This window comes from Mustela erminea, chromosome 20 (assembly GCF_009829155.1).
Source record: "Mustela erminea isolate mMusErm1 chromosome 20, mMusErm1.Pri, whole genome shotgun sequence".
Classification (NCBI taxonomy): Eukaryota; Metazoa; Chordata; class Mammalia; order Carnivora; family Mustelidae; genus Mustela; species Mustela erminea.
Window position 1 is genome coordinate 38,637,505 of NC_045633.1, and position 23,840 is coordinate 38,661,344.

At 45.8% G+C, this 23,840-nt stretch overlaps 1 protein-coding gene and 1 pseudogene across 7 annotated transcripts in view; one reads left to right on the plus strand and one right to left on the minus strand.

The window, feature by feature from the left end:
- CALN1 (calneuron 1) overlaps positions 1-23,840 on the minus strand; it is a 492,584-nt gene that overhangs the window by 160,020 nt on the left and 308,724 nt on the right. For all 7 annotated transcript variants that reach the window (XM_032328188.1, XM_032328183.1, XM_032328182.1 and 4 more), the window contains one exon: positions 6,233-6,345. In XM_032328188.1, coding sequence (XP_032184079.1) covers positions 6,233-6,345 — 113 coding nt within the window. The remainder of the gene's footprint in view (positions 1-6,232; positions 6,346-23,840) is intronic.
- LOC116581141 lies at positions 99-1,524 on the plus strand (annotated as a pseudogene).

The window sequence follows — 23,840 nt, forward strand, 5'->3', positions numbered from 1 at the left end:
GAAGATGGGATTACTCATCGTCCTACTGCACACGGCAAATCACTGTTAATGTTCTGATACATTTCTTTCCCATACTTTTGTGCGTAACAGATCTGGGTCATAATGTAGCTTTTTGTAGTGCCCTGTTCATAGGGCCCAAGCATGGAATGTCAAGTGCTCTCAGTTGCCCATGAGTCAAGAACTTTAAGCACACCTCCCTGCTCGTCTCGGCCACGGCCCGGGGGGCGGGCACAGGAATGTCCCAAGCAAAAGCCTGGGACCTGGGCTGGGAAGGACTGGTCCTCAGGTCAGAGCGCAGGTCAGCGACCAGGAGTCTGGGACCATAGCAGAGATGGAAAAGCAGGGAAGGCATGAGACCAGAGCAAGGGTCTGGGATGGAGGGACAGAGGCCAAGCCTGGAGAGGTTCCTGTGGAACAGCTGCAGGTGCTTCACTACATCTGCTGCTTTTTCTCCCACCAGATGGGGAGGAGTGGACAGCCGGAAAGCAAGCCGAGCAGGCCTGGCGTTGGAGAAGTCAGCGTAGCAGCCCTTGATCTGGACCAAATCTGGGGTTGGGCATCCCACACATGCTTATGTGAGGACAACTTACAGTGTCTTGGACATTGCACATGGCCGTGAGATTAGCGAGCTATGACAGTGACCCGCTCGCATATGCATAGGCAAGTGAGGCTCAGGATGGTCAGACTCTGGGGCACGCTCAGAACCCAGGGAGCCCCTATAAGTTTCCTGTTCCTTGACCCCCAGCTTCGGACGTGTTTCCGTACACCCAGTGGCATCCAGCGAACGGACCCATTTGCTCATATATTTATGTGTTTTATTTAAGACAGAGAACCTAAACCAGTGAAGTCTTGACACATCCGCATTGTTGTGGCATATAAAAATCTGGTAGCGAAGGAGCCTTAGGTGTTTTTCCTGTCCTCCCAGGAAGACAAGTCTGAGCTCTCCTCGCTAAGACGGACTCCTCCCTCTCTTCAGTGGGAGAAGAGTTTAACAGAAGTGCTGGCTGGACCCCGGGGCTGGGAGAGCTGTTTGATACGCTGGATCCCTGCCACCATCCTCGCCCTGGCATGCTGTCTGCAAACTCGGTGCAGATCAGCTCTGCACAGGCCTGGAGGTCACGGAGAAGAGTAAGGTACTGCCCTAGTGACTCAGGTAAGCCTGTGACGCAGGAGCAGGGCTCTGTCCCCTGCCACCAGGGAGCATCTCCTGTATTCACGACTCGTTTTTCGGCTACAGGTGGTGTCACCGTGCAAAGCAGGAACGAATGGCAGAACAGCAGTGACTCGGAGGACCCTACCCCCTTGCAGGCGCTATCAACCCAAAACACCGAGCACTCAAACCACCCCGTCCTGAGTCCCAGCCCCTTCCAGCCTTCCCTGGCCTCCTTTCCACTGTCAACACACAAGTCCTAAGGCTGCCTTCAAAACGGTTCCACATCTGCTCCCCAAGCAGATCGCTGCAGTGACGGGAAACACACAAAGTTCATGAATGAAGGGTGAGAATACAACAAAAATTTCCAGCAATTATTATTTGCTACATAAGAGAGAGGCTCTGCACCGGCTGCCAAGAAATCTAGGAGCCTCAACCTCAGAGGGCTGGGTGCCCTGGGACGCCAGAGACCCTGAGGTATGGCCCTCGGATCACGCTCTTTGGGAAGGGGTTTGTGTTCGTAGACAATTACATCCCACCTTCACTGATAACCAATTTCCTGCACAGAGCCAGCAGCTCTTAACTTTTAGGATGAGCACCAGCTGATAAAAAGCTGTTGAGCAGAATCCCAGTTGATTTTATTTTCCTCTTGGCACTGTGGGCTAGAATGCCAGTGAGGAGGGAGCACAGGGAAATGGTTTCAATTAGCAAGATGAGCCTCGTGCCTGCTAGGATCACTTCTCAGAACACAGAGCAGCCGCGGTCACAGGTTTTCTCTGAGGTAGGAAGAAACCAAAGGCTGGGGAAAACCAAAGGCTGTGTGGCAATGTCAGACCAGAAGCTGAAGCCAATTACAGAGTCTTTACCCTCTTCAGTGGTCAGTCTCCAAGATGGCCCCGACGACTGATGGCTCTGGGTATTCGCCAGGAGGTGTTCCTCTCCCTTGCCGAACAGGAATGGCTGTGTACCCAAGAGCATGTTCCAGGAATGATGGGAGTTTGACCTCCAAGAGGAGGCCGTACACAGCACCATCGCCTCTGCCTTGTGCTCTCTTGCATCATCTGTTTTGAGGGAAGCCAGCTGCCGTGTCATGAAGGTACTCCAGCAGCACTATGGAGGGGTCCCTGTGGCAAGGACCTGAGGCCTCCTGCCAACAGCCCATGTCACCTTGCCAGCCACATGGTAAGCCACCTTGAAGCACTTCCTCCAGCCCCAGTCAAGCCTTCAAATGATCACAGCTCCAGCCACCACCTTGACCGCCACCTCACAACAGAACCACTCAGCTAGCTGCTCTCACATTCCTGACCCACAGAAACCATGATATTGGACACATTTATTGTTGTTTTCTATTACAACCTATGGTGTAATATATTTTGCGGCAAACAGATCAGACATGCACCCTCCAAGTATACCATCCTACCTACCTATATCTGTAAGAAACCAACGTCATATTAAAAAGTATTCATCATCATTAGTCATCAGGGAAATTCATATCAAAACCACACTGAGATACCAATTCTTACACCTGTGAGAATGGCCAAAATTAACAGGACAGAAAACAACAATTCTTAGAGAGGATATGGAGAAAGGGGAACCCTCTTATACTGTTGGTGGGAATACAAGTTGGTGCAGCCTCTCTGGAAAACAGTGTGGAGATTGCTTAAGAAGAAATTAAAAATAGAGCTTCCCTATGACCCTGTAATTGCACTACTGGGTATTTACCCCAAAGATACAGATGTAGTGAAACAAGGGCCATCTGTACCCCATGCTCATAGCAGCAATGGCCACGGTCGCCAAACTGTGGAAAGAACCAAGATGCCCTTCAATGGACGAGTGGATAAGGAAGATGTGGTCCGTATACACTATGGAGTATTATGCCTCCATCAGAAAGGATGAATACCCAACTTTTGTAGCAACATGGACGGGACTGGAGGAGATTATGCCGAGTGAAATAAGTCAAGCAGAGAGTCAATCATCATATGGTTTCACTTATGTGTGGAGCATAAGGAATAACATGGAGGACAAGGGGAGATGGAGAGAAGGGAGTTGGGGGAAATTGGAGGGGGAGATGAACCATGAGAGACTGTGGACTCTGAGAAACAAACAGAGGTTGGGAGAGGGTTGAGGGGATGGGTGAGCCTGGCGGTGGGTATTAAGGAGGGCATGTATTGCATGGAGCACTGGGTGTGGGGCATAAACAATGAATCTTGGAACACTGGAAAAATAAAATAAAATTTAAATAAATAAATAGACCTGACTTCATCCCTGGTGGGAACCCTTGCCAGAGCCTCTTAAGTAAACAATCTTCTCCTTGCTAGAGTATCAGTACCTCCTGATACCAACATCTCCTGCCTGGATATTCAGAGGCAGAAAGCTGCCGCTCCCTGTTCCTCTCTAACATCTTCAACACTGCAGCAAAGTAAACCCACACATATGCATGCATATACACACATTCGCACACACAGAGCTTTCTGTTATACCTGAAAAATCACTCAAGCACTGGGAAGATGCACTTTTTTCCCAGGAAGGACTGGATGCACGGAACCATTTATTCACGCTGTCTCCGAAAGGACAGATGGAGGGGGCAGTGTGGGAGGGTACCGCTGACTACTGAGAACTGATAGCTGTCTCTGTTCTCCTCTGCTAGTCATAAAATTCTGAGCTGTGTGAGGACCAGCAGGAGAGGAAAGCTAATGCCACGGTGTCCATGCATTCCTGCATTCATTTAAATATTTCACGATACAATTTTCCCCCTTACTCACTTTTCCCCAACCTGTTTGTGTCCCCAGATGAGGAAGAGGGTCTTTAATATAAGGCAAAAACAGAGAACTTGCAAGCATCATAGTATGTCCAAATTATGCTAGAGGCAGTCAAGACAAAGAAATATTTCCTTAATGTGTGTGTGTTCAACTATGAAGAACCTGGAAGATGTGAGGTTTCCACGTTAGGGTTAGATTAAATACTGGGAGCTCCTTGCCCTCCAGGATGGGGGTCGGGAAGAGCCTAGAAGGCAGGTAGCATTCTTCCAGGCTACAGGTGGCGCGAAGGCAGAGGCAAAGGGAAGAGAGAGCACTCAGAGTGGGGAATAAAGCACGGCCCAGAAGAGAGAAATCAGGCAGAGAAGGAACTCTGGAATGTTCACCAGAGTGGATCTGTATGGGCTGAAACCTGGCCTGGTGAGAAACACGTTTCCCCATCTTTTTAACTACGTGTTCATTTTTTTTTCTAAATTTCTGCCAAAGGCCTCTACCTGTCTGTCCTTCCAAGTGGTGAGTCACACCTGAAGGGTTGCATAAGCAGTGAGATATTCTTGTCCTTGGCAGGTAGGACCACGGAGGTCCTGGGGAGAGTCAGGGCTGATCACAACCTCAGTCTGGGGAGGCAGTTTGGGGACACGTTCTTGTGTCTCGCTCTCCCCTGTCCTTGGATATCTTCCAGAACCAGGTCCTGCCTCTCTGCTCGTCTTCATTTATGCAACTGCTCTTGATGGGCTCCTCCTTGCCAGTGATTTCACCCACCAGCTCTGATGGATAAGAAATCTGGACGTCCAGCCCCAGCCTCTTGTCCACGATCTGTCCCTGCATGTAGCTGGGCAAAGACTTGCCTCCCTCTCTTAGTCGTCTGACCCTCAACTTACACTCAACGTGCCCAACTCAGAATTCAAGTCCACACAAAGACTTCTTTTCTCCATGACCTTATCCCTGTCATTCGGGAACCCTGGGATCATCTCAAGTCTTCTCTTTGCTCAGGTCCTAAAACCATTCTGCCAGTGAGGTCTGAGGTCTCTCCCTTCAACCCAACGTCTAAAGACAGCCGTGCACACTGCCTCTACTCCATTCAAACCCATCGTGACAAGCCTGGAATATCCCTTTGATCCTTTGTCACTTCTGGCCGTATTTCAAAATTTGAAGCAAGTACCTCCATTTCCTCAAGTCTTATCCCACCCCTCAAGATCACATCTGTCTCCTTTCTGGGACTGCTATTCATTCTCCTCAAGAAATAGTTATGGATGATCCATTGTGTACACCATGTGAGGAGCTGAGGATGCCTACAAATGATCAGTCCAGGAACCGTCACACCAAGAATCGCTTCTGTGTTTTTTCTCTCTTCAGAGTGTTTCCCCACCCAAGTTCTTAAATAGCCAGGGCTGTGTCTTCAATGTCTTTTGTGAAAGCCACAGTGACAGACTGCATGGCCCATATCGTGCTCTAACCGACTGCTTATTAGTTATATGCAAGATGGTAGAAGAGTTAAGACCAGAAATACATGTCAATTGCAATGTTTACCTAGATTAAAGAATTATCTCTGGCTAAGAAAAAAAGAAAAAAACACATCAAGAAATTTTTAAAAACGCGCTATGCTGGAGTGGTGTTTTACATGCATAACCAACAATTCAATTTAATGTGACAAAATATTCCCCTCAAATTTTAAAAACAGTGGTTGATAACATGTTTCCCAAATTCCATAGTCATGAACTGAGAGTCACATATTAAGACCAAAGAACTAATATAAAATTGATTCATAGCACCTTAATAATTTGAACGTAGATATTTGAAATGTCCCAAGAGATTTTACAAGACAGAAATAGGAGGAAATCGGGAAACATCAAACACAAATTCTTAGGTAAAACCATTCTGTTCTATTAAGGACTAGGGTATCGATAGCATCTAAACACATGAGACAACCCGGCCATCCTCTCAGCAAAAGGATGTCTTGGAACCAGGGACAGAACAGGACTCAGGCGATACCAATGGCATACTTTCTAAGGATCCCCAAGAAAGAAACATTTGTGACTCAGAAGGGGAGGAATATTAATTCCCCCAAATGTAAAACTATTTCTGGCATAAAGAAAAATTAGGGAGACAGGCTGCTCATCCAAACTTCAAATGAGTATGGTTTTGATACTTTGCTCGGAGAATCTAGTATGGACCTCCACTTAGACTTCCGGTTCAAGGAACGTATGTCACTCTAGCCCAGAAGAGATGGTCACATGCTAAACCGAAGCTCAAGAATTCAGAGTCAAAAGTTAGTCCCAGGCATATGTCTACTGCCAAATTTAATTAAAAAGAAAATTGTACTCACCTGCCAGAATATGCTATCTATTGTGTTTCCAAGAAAACCATCGCGACCTTCTGAAGACACCAGTTTGGGGCCAAGAATTGTCATGAATTCATCAAAGTCCACCTGGCCATCCCCTGGAAGAAGAAAATACCAAGGTGAGTTGAAATGCTGTTGAGACTGACCTGCGGCACCCAATGAAATGAACATCACCACGCTTTTCTTCTTCCCATGACCTCAATGGGTGAAGAGCTGGTGGCATCAGAGAAAACTGCCCCACATTCTTAAATACCACTGGGAACACAAGATACTGGCAATATCAGTACATCTAATACCACACATTTGGAGTTGTTTTCCAGTATTTCCATATCTAAATGCCCAGCCAGCACTCACCCCCCACTTAAATGGCCACCCCTCACACCTGCTGTACCTTTGGGACACAAACCGCCTAGCAGTACACATGATGGACGCAAACACCTCGCAGTACACGTGACAGAAAGTACAGCTTTCCCCCGCTCTTCCTTCCTCCTGTCACACACACACTGAGACACCAAGTCCTTCCCCTCTTCCATGCCTGTGCCCGCTCTACCCCTCTGGTCAATTCAATCTGCAGGCCCTTCTAGCAGACTGCGGTGGGAAAGCGTCTGCAAGGACAAATGTACCTAGTGATAACTACAGCACTAGCAGAACGGCTGCCTGCTCTCGGGCTCTCACCTTCACTCTCTCTCCCACACAGAAGTCTGCCTCCCCAAAAGCATAGCTGATGATGTTTTATAAATGTCCACGGCGTCTTTGACTCAACATAAGGAAACCACTTCAAGATGGCATTCGCGTCCCACTTTGACCTTCACTGTCTTCTGCTCCCCGCCTCTGAACAAAATGCCCGGCTACTGCCAAACCCCATGCCCCTACATCCACCCAGGATGCCTTCCCCACTTGTCGACCTGATGAACACCATCTCGTTCTCTAAGATGGAACTTGAATACCGTGCTCTCTTTTCGGTTTTTCTGACCCTCATCTCACTAGCCACAGAGACCACAGCGCGGTCTCTCCCTGTACCCTCACGTGTGTCTGTCATAGAACTTATCAGCCTGTAACTCAGCCACCGGTCTGCATGCCTTTTCCACACCTGCACTGTGAGCTCTGCAAAGTCAGGGACCCAGTCTGAAACTTCTTTGTACATCGCCCACAATGGCGGGCACTAAGCACGTACTTACAGAATGAAGGAATGATACCCCTTGCTTGTTTTCCCTTTGCTCAACTCTGCATCTTTCATCTGACACTAGATGAAAGTTTAGTGTCGGATCTACCTTAGATCCGACACTAAAAGGTGAACTAGAGCCAACTCAGATGAAAACAGACCTTCAGGGTACTGTCCAAGCCTCCATGACTCATCAGTGTGGCATTCTGCGCCCTTAGAACTGCTCAAGAGGGCGTCTCCACCAAGAGCGCACCACATGTTGGCCCAGCTGGTGCAGACAGCCCAGGTGTCTGCACACAGGTTTGCCAAAGTGTACACACATCGATCAACTCCCAGAGGGCAACCGCCTTCAAACAGCCCTCGTTCCAAACCTACTTCAAAAAGCTGAGCAGATGTCATCATCAAGATGCCAATAATTTAGAAAACGAAGTCCAGAAACATGTTGCAGTATAGATGAAAAAAACCCTGAGGGGGTAAGGGAGGAGTGACAAGTCAGTGGGAAAGGAAAGATTTAGTACCAAATGGGTTCGGCCATCACTGGGCTACTGAAGGTCACTGGTTTACCCCTCACCGTTCAAAAGGAGAGAGGATCTAAAAGTTCATCCTGAAAATAAATAAATTAACGAATTAAATTCCACCTTCAAATGTTAATTTATTAAATCCCATTCTCACTGGTCATCATGAGAAAGCTAATTACGCAGAAGTGAGGTACCATCCTTCCTCTCAAATTAACAAATACTTCTAGAAAGAATGCTGCTCAATGTTCCTAGAGATACAGGGAAGAGATGGGCTCTCTTGGGCCCTCCCGGGACCCTCACCCGAGATACCAATGGACAGTATTTAAGATGCTGTAACGTGCTGCAGTCATCCAGTGTCTGTGAGAGTGGGAAACTGGAAGGTGCAGGACAAGGAGAAGGCCCCGTCTTCCTGGTGTTCACAGAGAGCTAGCTCCAAGGGGCTCCGAGGCTCAGACAGACACACGCTTGGTAAACACCGGCACTGACCCTCGGCTCAGCCCCCATCAGCCCGGCTCATCTGGAGCTGGATGGCCAGCGCTCTCAGCCTAGAATACACATTCTCATAGAAACCGTACCACCCTCAATCAGGTGAAAATGGATTCCTGGGAGACAACCTTAGCTATCACAATGGTCCGTGGCTCCCCTTCGGGCCACAGGACATGAGCAGACCACAGAACATCCGTGCTACTAACATTTCACAGCGCAAGGCCACGAGGGAGACCAATGTCCGAACAGGCTCCCGGCGGCGAGGCGGCTCCGAAAGAGGAGGCGGAGGACGGAGGTGCAGACGGCGGGCAGGAACATGCCCCAACACTGTGGGCGCCCTCCGCTGGCGCTCTGCCTGGGATGTTGTTCTGTAAAGCGGACGGCATCACCCCGATGTCTGTTACCCATGGCGACCTCCAACAGCTCACAAGGGAGAGGGAGCTCGGGGGCATGGATCCCGTTCTACGAGGCCCTAACGAGACCTTAACTGAAATCCACCCAGCGAGCCGCAGCGCTTAAGCTCCCGGCCGCAGTGGAGTGAGCAACGCTTTCTCTCATTAGGGCGTCTGCGGGTGGTCACAGCCGGGACACAGGGCTGTCCCTGAACAGTCCACCTTCCCGGGAGGAGGAGAGAGGCCGCCGCGTCTCTGAAGCCTCCCCCAGGAGCGCCGCGGTCCCGGACTGCTGTCCTCCGAGGGGCCACAGGGAGCTGCTGCCAGAGGCACCGGGGGCGGCTCACCGATGCGCCCTCGGCCGCGCACGCCGAGCCGGAAGCTGACGCGCAGCAATGAGGGCCCCGTGCGGGGAGCAGCCCGCTCCCTGCGCAAAGGCTCGGCCGGAGAGGAAGCTCCGGGCACGGAGCGCGCACGGCCCGATCGGAAATGCCGGCTGCAGCCGGTGCGAGCGCAGGCGGCTCAGCCCAGGCTCGGCCGCCGGGAGGATCTGCGGCTTAGTGTTTCCGAGGGCTCGGGAGCTTCCGAGGAGTTCGTCAACAAGACACGGTCCCCGAGAAAGGGACGAGGGGCAGATGCGGACGAGGAGGAGACGGAAACACCCTCAGGTCGCAGGAGCTCAGCTAACCGGTCGCCAAACCGCCCGGGCCCCGACGAGCGCACCCGGAGCCCGGACAGAACCAGAGCCGCGGGTCCGGGGCAGAAAAGCGACCCCGCGCCGGAGGCGGGACCGGCCACGTGCGGGAGGACGGGCCGCGGGGCAGGGGCGGCTCCCGGCCGGCGGCGGGGCGGGGCCCAGAGTCCGACCGCGTAGACGTGGCTCCGCGGGGGCGTCGCGGCGGGGGCGGGGCGGGACCCTCGGGGGACACCGCGGTCCGGTCCCGGGGGTCCCGGAAGGACGGGGTCTGAGGGCGGCGGGGCGCGGGGACCGCAGCGGGGACGCGGCGGCGGGGACGGCCGAGGAGGGGCTCGCAGCGCGGGGGCCTTCCCCGGGACCCGAGGCGCAGTCGGGCCGCGGCTCTCCGCGCAGGGACCGCACACGCGGCGGACCGGGGACACTCACCGTCCTCCTCCGGGGAGCGGGCGGGAGCGCGCGGGGAGCGGCGGGTGTGCGGACGCCGGACGGGCCGCCGGGGACGGAGCCGCGGTCCCAGGCCGGGGAGCTCGGAGCCCGCGGGGACCGGAGCCGGGAGGGACCGACGGCTTTTCTCCGGGGGGCTGAGGGGCGGCCGAGCTCTCGGGTCCCACGGGGAGAACCGGGGCGGCCGCCATCTTTATCCTCCTCCCCAGCTCTACGGAAAGCGCTCAGGGAACAAAAGCTCCAGCGCGAACCCGAGCAGACGACTTAGCCCCGCCCCTGGCACGGCAGTGCAATTCCGCCTCCTGCAAATATTTTTGAGAATCCCTGCAACAGGCCCCTCTCCAAGAAGATCAGCAAAAACACGGAGCCAAGACCACGTTTACCGATCGGTGAGAATTGGGGGAATCCAGAGCTAGGGGAAAACAACACATAGAATTCATGCCTTTTCCCTCCATGATTCTTTAGTCTAAGTTAGATTTTTAAAATTCTTTTTCTTATTCTATTTTTAAGAATTTCTCTTCTTTCCTATTTTAACCTTTTTCTATTTTATCTTTTTAAAAATCTTTTTAAATTTTCATACTTATAGTCATATTCTATCCCTTTACTGTATTTAACCTTATTTTTGTATACATGTAAGATTTTTTTTTTTAAATTTGGGATACAATTTCTTCTAATAGATCAAAATATACCCTAAATCTAGTACATGGTTTTGTTCTAGTCTCCAGCATGATCACATTCTTTCTTTTTTCAATTCCTTTTTTAGAATCTTTTTTCATTTTCATCTTTACAGTCATATTCCATCCCTTCATCGTATTTATCCTTATTTTTGTGTATTTATATGTTTTTCTTTCTTTAAAATTTTCAGACGTACTTTCTTCTAACAGACCAAAATACCCTCCCCCCCCCAAAAAAAAATTAAGTCTGTGGCTCTGTTCTATTCACCAATCCAATATTTTCTTTTCCTTCCCCCCCCCCTTTCTTCTCCCCCTGGTTTCAGGTCTCTTTTGATTTGATTAGTGTACATTTTTCTGGGGTGGCTGCTACCCTTTAAGTATTTTGTTCTCTCACTCATCTATTTTTATCTGGATAAAATGAAAAGGCAGAAAAAGTCATCTCAAAATAAATCAATAAATAAATAAAAGAACAAGAGGCAGTACCAAAGCCTAGGGACCTAATCACTACGGACACTGGTAATATGTCAGAACCAGAGTTCAGAATGATGATTATCAAGGTGCTAGCTGGGGTCAAAAAAAGCATGGAGGATATTAGAGAATCCCTTTCTGGAGAAATAAAAGCCATTTCTGGAGAAATAAAAGAACTAAAATCTAACCAAGTTGAAATCAAAAAAGCTATTAGTGAGGTGCAATCAAAAATGGACGCTCTTACTGCTACGATAGATGAGACAGAAGAGAGAATTAGTGATATAGAAGACCAAATGTGAAGAATAAAGAAGCTGAGCAAGAAAGACAAACAACTACTGGACCATGAAGGGAATTTGAGAGGTAAGTGATACCTTAAGATGAAACAATATTAGAATAACTGGGATCCCAAAAGAAGAAGAGAAAGGGGGGAAGAAGGTATATTGGAGCAAATTATAGTAGAAAATTTCCCTAATTTGGTGAACGAAACAATTATCAAAATCCAAGAGGCACAGAGAACCTCCATCAAAATCAATAAAAATAGGTCCATACCCTGTCATCTAATAGTAAAACTTACAAGTCTTAGTGACAAAGAGAAAATCCTGAAAGCAGCTGGGAGCAAGAGGTCTATAATCTACAATGGGAGAAATATTAGATTGCCAGTAAACCTATCCACAGAGACCTGGCAGACCAGAAAGGACTGGCACAATATATTCAGAGCACTAAATGAGAAAAATATGCAACAAAGAATACTATATCCCGCCAGGATGTCACTGAAAATAGAAGGGAAAGAAATAAAAAAAGGTTCCAGGACAAACAAAAACTAAAAGAATTTGCAAACATCAAACTAACCCTACAGGAAATATTGAAAGGGGTCCTCTAAACAAAGAGAGAGCCTAGATGTAACACAGACTGGAAAGGAACAGAGACAATATACAGTAACAGTATCCTTACAGGAAATACAATGGCACTAAATTCATATCATTCAGTAGTTACCCTGAATGCAAATGGGCTAAATGCCGCAATCATAAGACACAGGGTATCAGAATGGATTTAAAAAAAACAAGACCCATTGATATGCCATCTGCATGAAACTCATTTTAGACCCAAAGACACCTCCAGATTTAAAGTGAGGGTGTGGAAAACAGTCTACCATGCAAATGGACGTCAAAAGAAAGCTGGGGTGGCAATCCTTGTATCAGATAAATTAGATTTTAAGCCAAAGACTATTAAGATGAGGAAGGACACTATATCATACTCAAAGGGTCTGTCCAACAAGAAGATCTAATAATTTTAAATATCTACGCCCCTAACATGGGAACAACCAACTACATAAACCAATTAATAACAAAATCAAAGAAACACATCAACAATAATGCAATAATAGTAGGGGACTTTAACACCCCCCTCACTGAAATCGATCATATAAGCAAAAGATCAACAGGGAAATAAAGGCTTTAAATGACATACTGGGCCAGATGGACATCACAGATCTATTCAGAACATTCCACCCCAAAGCAACAGAATACACATTCTTCTCTAATGCACATGGAACATTCTCCAGAATAGATCACATTCTGGGTCACAAATCAGGTCTCAACCGGCACCTAAAGATTGGGATCATTCCCTGCATATTTTCAGACCACAGTGCTCTGAAGCTAGAACTCAATCACAAGAGGAAAGTTGGAACCCAAATACATGGAGGCTAAAGAGCATCCTACTAAAGAATGAATGGGTCAACCAAGAAATTGAAGAAAATTTTTAAAAATTCATGGAAATAAATGAAAATGAAAACACAACTGTTCAAAATCTGTGAGACACAGCAAAGGTGGTCCTGAAAGGAAAGTACATAGCAGTACAAGCCTTTCTCAAGAAACAAGAAAGGTCTCAAGTACGCAACCTAATGCTACACCCAAAGGAGCTGGAGAAAGAACAACGAAGAAAGCCTAAATCCAGCAAGAGAAGAGAAATCATAAAGATCAGAGCAGAAATCAATGAAATAGAAACCAAAAGAACAGTAGGACAAATCAACAATACTGAGAGCTGGTTCTTTGAAAGAATTAATCAGATTGATAAACCCTGGCCAGACTTCTCAAAAAGAAAAGAGAAAGGACCCACATGAATAAAATCGTGAATGAAAGAGGAGCAATCACAACCAACACCAAAGAAATACAAACAATTACAAGAACATATTATGAGCAACTATATACCAGCAAATTTGACAATCTGGAAGAAATGGATGCATTCCTAGAGACCTATAAATGACCACAACTGAACCAGGAAGAAATAGAAAACCTGAACAGACCCATAACTAGTAAGGACATTGAAGTAGTCATCAAAAATCTCCCAAAAAACAAGAGCCCAGGGTCAGACGGCGTCCCAGGGGAATTCTACCAAACATTTAAAGAAGACCTAATACCTGTTCTCCTGAAACTGTTCCAAAAAATAAAAATGGAAGGAAAACTGCCAAACTCATTTTATGAGGCCAGCATTACTATGACCCCAAAACCAAAGACCTCATCAAAAAGGAGAATTACAGACCAATATCCTTGATGAACACAGATGCAAAAATTCTTACCATAATACTAGCCAAGAGGATCCAACAGTACATTAAAAGGCTTATTCACCACAACCAAGTGGGATTTATTCCAGGGTTGCAAGTTTGGTTCAACATCCACAAATCAATCAATGTGATATGACACATTAATGAAAGAAAGAACAAGAACCGTGTGATACTCTCAATAGATGCTGAAAAAGCATCTGACAAAGTACAGCATCCTTTCCTGATCAAAACTCAAACTATAGGGATAGAGGGCACATACCGCAACATCATCAAAGCCATCTATGAAAAACCCACCACAAATATCATTCTCAATGGAGAAAAACTGAGAGCTCTCCCACTAAGGTCAGGAACAGGGCAGGGCTGTCCACTATCACCACTGCTATCCAACATAGTACTAGAAGTCCTAGCATCAGCAATGAGACAACAAAAAGAAATAAAAGGCATCTGAATTGGCGAAGAAGTCAAACTCCTAACTCTTTGCAGATGATATGATACTTTATGTTGAAAACCCAAAAGACTCCACTCCAAAACTGCTAGAACTCATACAGGAATTCAGTAAAGTGGCAGGATATAAAATCAATGCACAGAAATCAGTTGCATTTCTATATACCATGAGCAAGATAGAAGAAAGAGAAATTAAGGAGTCCATCCCATTTACAATTGCACCTAAAACCATAAGATACCAAGGAATAAACCTAACCTAAAAGGCTAAGAATCTTTACTCAGAAAACTATAAAGTACTCATAAAGAAATTGAGGAAAACACAAAGAAATGGAAACACATTACATGCTCATGGATTGGGAGAACAAATACCGTGAAAATGTCTATGCTACCTAAAGCAATCTACACATTTAACACAATCCCTATCATAATACCACCCATTTTTTTTCAAAGAAATGGAATAAATAATCCAAATAATTTATATGGAACCAGAAAAAACCCTGAATAGCCAGAGGAATGTTGAAAAGGAAAACCAAAGATGGCAGCATCACAATTCCAGACTTCAAGCTCCATTACAAAGCTGTAATCGTCCAGATAGTACGGTACTGGCACAAAAACAGACACATGGATCAATGGAACAGAATAGAGAGCCCAGAAATGGATCCTTAACTGTATAGTCAAATAATCTTCGAAAAAGCAGGAAAGAATGGCCAATGGAAAAAAGACAGTCTCTTCAACGAATGGTGCTGGGAAAATTGGACAACCACATGCAGAAAAATGAATCTGGACCATTTCCTTACACTGCACACAACAAAAGATCAAAATGGATGAAAGACCTCACTGTGAGGCAGAAATCCATCAAAATCCTTTAGAAGACAGGCAGCAACCTCTTCGTAGAAACACACCAAAGACAAGGGAAGTAGGGGCAAAAATGAACTCCATCCAGATCAAAAGCTTTTGCACAGCAAAAGAAACAGTCAACTAAACCAAAAGACACCAACAGAATGGGAGAAGATATTTGCAAATGACATAGGAGATAAAGGGCTAGTATCCAAAATCTATAAAGAACTTACCAAACTCAACACCCAAAGAACAAATAATACACTCAAGAAATGGGCAGAAGACATGAACAGACATTTCTGTAAAGAAGACATCCAAATGGCCAACAGACCCACGAAAAACTGCTCCACATCACTTCGCATCAAAAAAATACAAATCAAAACCACAGTGAGATACCACCTTACACCAATCAGAATGGCTAAAATTAATAATTCAGGAAACAACAGGTGTTGGCGAGGATCCAGAGAAAGGGGAACCCTCCTACAATATTGGTGGGAACACAAGCTGATGCATCCACTCTGGAAAACAGCATGGAGTTTCCTCAAAACGCTGAAAATAGAGCTACCCTAGGACCCAGCAATCACACTACTGGGTATTTACCCTAAAGACACAAATATAGTGATCTGAAGGGGCACATGCACTCGAATGTTTATAGCAGCAATGTCCATGATCACCAAGCTATGGAAAGAGCCTAGATGTCCATCAACAGATGAATGGATAAAGAAGATGTGATACACACACACACACACACACACACACACACACACACACACACAAAATGGAATACTATGCAGCCATCAAGAGAAACAAAATCTTGCCATTTGCAATGACATGGATGGAACTAGAGGGTATTATGCTGAGTGAAATAAGTCAATCAGAGAAAGACAATTATCATATGATCTCCCTGATATGAGGAATCTGAGCGGCAGGGCAGGGGATTGGGAGGGAAAAAATGAAACAAGATGGGATCGGGAGGGAGACAAACCATGAGAGACTCTTAATCTCAGGAAACAAACTGATGGTTGCTGGGGGGTAAGGGGTAGGGGGAGGGTGGTGGAGTTATGGCCATTGGGGAGGGTATGTGCTATGGTGAGTGCTGTGAAATGTGTAAGCCTGATGATTCACAGAACTGTACCCCTGGGGTAAATAATACATTATATGTTAATTTAAAAAAATGATCCCCCTGCCTTGTTTTTTCCCCCTCCTGTTATGGAGCAAAGAGAAATAGATTCCTATAGGCCCACAGTTGCAGAAATAGTCCAGGGGGGCCCCCACACCTCTCTTAGGATTTTCTCAGCTCTGGCTCCTGAATATGTGGGTATGTAGAACATTTTCTACAGATATTCTATAAATAAAGACTCTTCGTCCTGATGAAAAGCTCAACCCCAGTCCAACCAGTAGTACAAGTTTCTATTCAGATTTAGATGAGAAAACAGATCCTAGTTTAATGGACAAAGAGAACTGGGAACACCCCATAAGCTACCTATGCTGCTCCCAAAAATGTGGCAGCTATGTCCCCACCCCCTCACTCTATCCATCCCAGAGAAATGAGACAAATAGAATCTCAGAGGGGGGTTTTACATTAAGTCCCTGGTATGAAAACCAGCCCCAGGCAGAAGCAAGGTCTTAAAAAAGTCAGATGATGTTCGAAATACCTACCTTTGACTGAGCACTCCCACTGTGGTGGGCATTGCTTACAGAAACATCCGTACACTAGTTCACTGTAGGCTTCCAGCAGCCCATTTTCCCAATGGGAAAACTGAGGCCCAGAGAGGTTCTGTAGCTTGCAGAAACTCAACAGGGAACAGAGCTGGGATTCCACCCCAGGAGTGGATTTCTATGTGTGCACTTGGACACACTGTGGGCAGACACCTGGGCCTCCTCTGGGGCAGCAGGGCCACAGTTGGACTCTGTCTGGGACACTCTTTCCCCTGACCCCAGCATTGCCTGGCCTGGACTGTTTCGGCTGCCTAGGATATGGGGGCAAAGTGAAATCCAAATTGCTCCCTCTGGTCTAGCTGGCGGGCCTCAGGTTAACCATTAGAGGTCTTTTTTAACCATTTAAAAGAGTCATCGTCTGTAAGCAGGACTTCTTTTTTTTTTTTTTTTTTTTTTAATGAGTAGTTTAGGTCCAGAACTTTTTTTTTTTAAGATTTTATCTATCAGAGGGAGAGAGGGGGAGAGAGCGAGCACAGGCAGACAGAATGGCAGGCAGAGGCAGAGGGAGAAGCAGGCTCCCTGCTGAGCAAGGAGCCTGATGTGGGACTCGATCCCAGGACGCTGGCATCATGACTGGAGTGGAAGGCAGCTGCTTAACCAACTGAGCCACCCAGGCGTCCCAAGCAGGATTTCTTTAAGACGTGCAATATACCAGACTCTGAGCTCAGAGCTTCGTACTTATCTTGTCTGGTTCTGTGCCAGTGTTATGAACAGATTCTCCTCTTCCACACTTCCCCCATGAGAAAATGCAGGCAGGAAGGGGTTAAAAGTAACTAGATTGTGTCCACACAGCTAAGATACGCCAGTCAAGAGACTCAGCTTGGGACCCATGAGACTAGCCTCCGCGTTGTCCCAGCTCTCGTATGCATCAGAGATGCCGGCGTTAAGTCCCAGCATCGGCTCGCATCAGTCTGCAGACTTCAAGAGTACCATATGTCTTCCTATCTGGCCACTCAGGAAGGAATTTAGTGGGAAATTGGGTGAGATGGCCTTCAGGGGCTTTAATACAAATGACCCTTGCCTAAAAGCCATTTCTTCCCCCAAATTGCCATTCTGCCTGTGTTTTGGGGGTCTTGGTGATTCTCCTTGGATGGTCAATTCCCAGAGGACCCAGGCCTCTCACATACAGCCCTCCAGGCCTCTGAAACCCCATCCACTAAAAAGAATTACTGTAATAAACAAGGTCTGTCCAGGCCTGGCACAGTGACATCAGACTGCCATTCTGGATTCTCATGCTCCCAGGGACAAGGGTGGGCAGCTTCCCTGACCCGCCGCGTTTCACGGACCATAGCCGACTCTGAATGCAAAACTCTCTTGTTAAGTTGCTTCTGGAATCTCGAGCAAGCAAACAAGTGCAGCATGGAAGGGCGCCGTTCACTTCTACCGGCCTCATCCTCCGTCCTCAGCCTTCCAAACATCACGATCCACTTAGCCGGAAGTGCAGGAAGCTAACCCGCTAGCGACTGTGTGCTGCTGTTGCTTCCCACTGCCATGTAAGTCAAAGGAACGCACTTGAACTAGGGCAGGAAGCTGTTGCGGGGGGAGGGGCGTCAGAACTATACAACATGCATTAGGAACAACCAGCTGAAACACTCACAATGGGGTGAAATAATAAGAAAAAAATAGATAAATAAAGACCCGGGGCTTTCTGGTGGTCTCTCTCTCCACTAGGATGCTATTGGCTCTCATTGGTCATCAAGGTAACCCCAAACCGACTGCCACCTTGCCCTTGCATTAGGCACTCTTTCCAATGCCCCCCCAGCTGTCTCTGCTTGGCTGCCCAAATCAGGCAGCAGCTCCAGCCAACCCTGTCCTGTGGGTCTTTCACACATGGCACAAACACCAGCCCTTATATTCTTTAAACTCCAGCAAACACAAGCCCATCTCCAGAAGCAGATCTCTGGAAACATCTTTTGCTCAAAATGAGAAACACCTCCTCCTACTCCAGGAATGTTAATTAATGCTCGGAACCCCCATCAACTCTCTCCAATGAAATTCTTTTGCCTAATACTTCAAACCCAACCTCTTATAAGGGGTTAGGGACTGAACTGTACCACCCCCCAAAACTCGTATGTGCAGCCCTGACCCCCCAACAGGACTGTATTTGGAGACAGGGCCTTTAAGGAGATAACTAAGGTTAAATGAGGGCCTAAAGGTGGGCCCTGATCCAATGGGACAGGTATCCTTACAAGAAGAGGAAGAGGCAGCAGGAGAGCATGCACAGGGGGAAGTCCACACAGCTGGAAGGCAGTCAACTGTCTACAAGCCAAGGACAGAGTTCCCACCAGAAACCCATCCCTCCAACCACCTTGAACTCGATCATCCTAGAACTGAGAGAAATCAGCTTCTGTTCCTTAAGCCCTCTGGTCTGTGATACTTTGTCCTAGCAGCCTGAGCTAACACATAAAGAACAGTGGGCTCTTAGGAAACTTGGTGCTTACAGTATTGTTCCTGTGTTTGGGAGCTTAAGTTGGAAACCTAAGAGTAGGTTCCTGATATCTTACACTCTACATAAGAGGGAGGAGGAGAAGGGAGCTGGAAAGGAAGAGTCTAACAGCAGAACCAAGAAAGAGGGAGAGGGGACCAAGAAATCAAGGGAGATGTTCAATAAGGGGCATGTAGTTAGTCTCCAGTGATGTGAAATGCCAGAGGGCCAGGTAGGGTGACTGGTGAGAAAGGGACATCGTATGGCTCTTTACTGAACCTGGGGTTGTGGCAGCAAAACCTGACAACAGCATCAGAAGTTTTACACAGAAGGGACTCAAGAGCAGCAAGCTGTTTGGAAGGGGTGATATATACTGGAGATCTCAAGACCTGCCCCCAAGTTCTTGTTAAGAGGACTTCCAGGACAGCATGTAGTTCTACTCTTGACTATGATTTTTTTACGGCAAAAGAATATAAAAACACAATCATCAGGAAGGATATATGCACTGGGTGAAGTCTGGAGGAGACCAGGAAGAAGCTTCCAGAATCCTCTCCCAGCAAAGTCAACACATCTGTATTAACCCCCCCAGCATTGAGTAGTGACATGTGTGAAATCCTGCCTACTCGGAAACCTTAGAGTGCCAGTGTTCAAGGTTTCTACTGGGGACTGCTCATGTAGATCCTCTGTGCCTGCCATGTACTAACATTCCAGACTCCCAGAAGGAAAGCAGGTGTTGGCCATAAAATATATCATACATACGAACAGTTTGACCACAGCGAGCCACTCTTGATCCGTTCTAGGTATGATGGAATCCCTCCCTGGATCCAATTTCCTGGATGCTATTCAAGGGTTAATTAACCTTGCAAGGATAGTCCACCATGTTAGCCCCTTTGTGCACTCTTAAGTTCTTGAGCCATTGAGCCAAAGTCACAGAAATTTATCAAAATCAAAATTTCCACCTGGAGTAGGAAAAGATGCTGGGTTCTCATGATTCAGAGTTTCTAACATAGATATTGCATCTGCTGGTGACACAGGGAGCTCTTCCTAGATCTGAGATGCTTAACTCTGTGCAGCACCATGGCCATCATTTTGACGGGACTAGCACTGTTCCTTCATTCCCTGCTTCTATTCATGGAATTTTACAGCCATCAAGCTCCTTTTCTTAAAGATCTATTTATTTGAGAGAGAGAGAGAGAGGCTAAACAGGGGGAAGGAGCAGAGGGAGAGGGAGAAGCAGACTCCCCATGGAGTGGGGCTCGATCCCAGGTCCCAGGTAGACACTTAAAAAAATGAGCCGCCCCGGCACCCCTCCTAGTTCATGAATCATCCCATCCTCACCCCACTGGTAAAAGCAGAACTGAGGCCCAGACAACCCAGAGCAGCGTGCCTGCTTCCAGCAACCCAGCATCTGAAAAGCCAGTGTCCCATGGGAGCAGAACACCAAGCACAAAGTTTTCACCACTATTAGATAATACAGGAAAATGAAAACATAAAAGATACTTTTATTGACATTTTACATTAGAATGAAAAATATCAACTGATCACAGCAGAATAAGGAAGTCAAGGGTGTGAACTCAGAGGACCTCACCACTGTCCTCCTGGAAATGTGTGCTCAGGTGGGAAAAGAGACAAGGAATCACACGTGTGTGTCTGGCATTGAAAAGGAAATTCTGCAGTAGTAAAAAGAGCAATTTGATAAGATCTAGGACAGTGGTCTCCACAGTGAGAACAAAGCAAAGGATGTTCAAGAACATTTGTGGGGCCTGAAAAAATGTTACATGCTCCATTCATATCTACTTGTGTTCTTTCTTGTTAACTACCGGGTTTTGGGGGTGTGTGTTATAAAGTCTAAAATACAATAGTGGAATAATGCCTATACATAGTGTGATACACAAACAAGAAAGGGCAGGGTGCACACATGAGAAAGGGCAGACAAGAGAGGTCACTGTGTACTGGGAAAGCCAAAACCTGCACATTTTCAACTTTCTACTTAATGTATTACTAATTAGTACACCCCTCTGTGTTACTTAAAGATAGAATACTAATGTATTCATTTTATGTAGGCAAACATAAATGTTATTTGGAAAATATATTATGGGGGGGAGCAACTGCAGAGACAACTGTACAAATAATGTACAGACCTAACTTACTCTAAAAAAAGAGGGAGCTGAGTTTGAGAAGTCCTTTTTGGATCTCGGATATGGAACATAAGGAATAGCATGGAGGGCATTAGGAGAAGAAAGGAAAAATAAAGGAAGGGAGATGGAGGGGAGGTGAACCATGAGAGACGATGGATGCCAGGAAACAGACTGAGGGTTTAGAAGGGAGGGGGTGGATGGGTGAGCCCAGTGATGGGTATTAAGGAAGGCACGTATTGCAGGGAGCACTGAGTATTCTACAGACAATGAATCATGGAACAGTACATCAAAAACTCATGATGTACTGTATGGTGACTAACATAACATAATAAAAAAGAGAGAGAACAAAAAATAGAGGGAAATAAGAGAGAAATGAAATGATGAAAGAGAAAATGACAGAGATGAATGACCGAAATTGGAGACTTGAATTTCATAAGAAAGAAAAGCAGGAGAATACTCAAAAGTATCATAAGAGACATTTTCCTGAGCTGAGAGAGCTAAGACTACCTGATAGCCCACCAGTTAAGAGTTAGATGAAACTTAGTAATAGTTGCCATTCATTCGGACCAACTGCAGGCCAGGCACATTGCTAAGAGATTTGACTCACTTGTTTCTCTCAACAACACTGAAAGGTAGAGATAGGTGTCACCATTCACCTAGGCAGGAAGGAGGTCCAGATAATGTCACCCATACAAGATTGCTCCACTGACTGTAACAAAACCCAGGCTTGAAACCTGGTTGACCTTGACTCCACAACATTTGCTCTTTGCTTTAGGCCATGTGGACTTTCAAAATGATAATTTAAGCAATACAATTGCCATTACTAAGTCATCAGCTGTATACTGAATGCTGCAGCAAACAAACACTACACTGTTCAAATAGTTGTGAAACATTTATAAATACAGGAATATATGCAAGATTACAGAGAGAACATCAACTAACTCTCTACAGCTGATATTAGGAGGCCATATTTTCCCACCCAAATTCAAAGAAACAAGGACTTAATAGTATTTAGTATTTAATCAGAAATCCCTAAATGTCTCTGCAGCTGAAAAACACTCTTCCTGATCAAAAAAGAATATAAAGCCAAAGAAAAAAAGAATACAAATTCAAGATATATTTTAAAGGAAATAACAAGAACATTACATATCTCAAACATGTAGGGATTAATCAAAGCTTTCCTCAGAGGTAAATTCAAAGCATTAAAAATAATTTCAGTATTTTAAAAGATTGTAGAAAAACAGAAAAGAAAATACTCAAAGAAAAATTTAGAAATGAAATTAGACATAAAGATAATGGGATAAGATATAGTAAAGTTGGAGTGAGGGCAGATTTAATTAATTGGAAAATACACATATACATACATATGGTAACCAGTATAAAAAAGAAAAGAGCAAATTTCTTGGGAAAAAAATATAAAACACATACATTACTGGCATATCAAATCTAGAAAAATTCAAATAAAGTTACAACTGAGAAAAGATATGTAGCAACAAATATAGAAGAAATAAAAATCATGAAACACTTTGTATAAAACTAATACATTTTAAAAAGAAACTTTATGGGGAAACTAATGCTTTTTAAAAATTTTTTGTTGCTTTTATCTGAATTTCAGTTAATTAACATACAGTGTAATATTAATTTCAGGTGTATAATACAGGGACTCAACACTTCCATACAATGTCTGATGCTCATCACAGCAAATGTGCTCCTTAACCCTCATCACCTAATTTCACCCATCCCACCCCCCTCCTCCCCCCCTTGTAACCATACTCTCTATACTCAAGGGTCTGTTTCTTCAACAGACTCTGGCGAGGATGCGGAGAAAGGGGAACCTCCTACACTGTTGGTGGGAATGCAAGCTGGTGCAGCCACTCTAGAAAACAGCATGGAGGTTCCTCAAAAAGTTGAAAATAGAACTGCCCTACGACCCAGCAATCACACCACTGGGTATTTACCCCAAAGATACAAATGTAGGGATCCGAAGGGGCACGTGCACCCGAATGTTTATAGCAGCAATGACCACAATAGCCAAACTATGGAAAAAGCCCAGGTGTCCATCAACAGATGAGCGGATAAAGAAGATGTGGCATATATATACACAATGGAATACTATGCTGAGCGAAATAAATCAATCAGAGAAAGACAATTATCATATGATTTCCTGATATGAGAAATTTGAGAGGCAGAGTGGGAGACTTGGGGGGTGGAGAAGGAAAAAAATGAAACAAGATGGGATCGGGAGGGAGACAAACCATAAGAGACTCTTAATTTCACAAAACAAACTGAGGGTTATCAGGGATTGGGGGGGGTAGGGAGAGGGTGGTGGGATTATGGACATTGGGGAGGGTATGTGGTATGGTGAGTGCTGTGAAGTGTGTAAACCTGGGGATTCACAGACCTGCACCCCTGGGGCTAATAATACATTATATGTTAATAATTTAAAAAAAGTCTGTTTCCTGATTTGTCTCTCTCGTTTTCCCTTTGCTCATTTGTTTTGTTTCTTTAATTCCACGAGTGAAATCATATGGTATTTGTCTTTCTCTGACTGACTTCTTTTGCTTAATATGATAACCACCAGCTCCATCCATGTCATTGCAAATGGCAAGATTCCATTCTTTTTTATGGC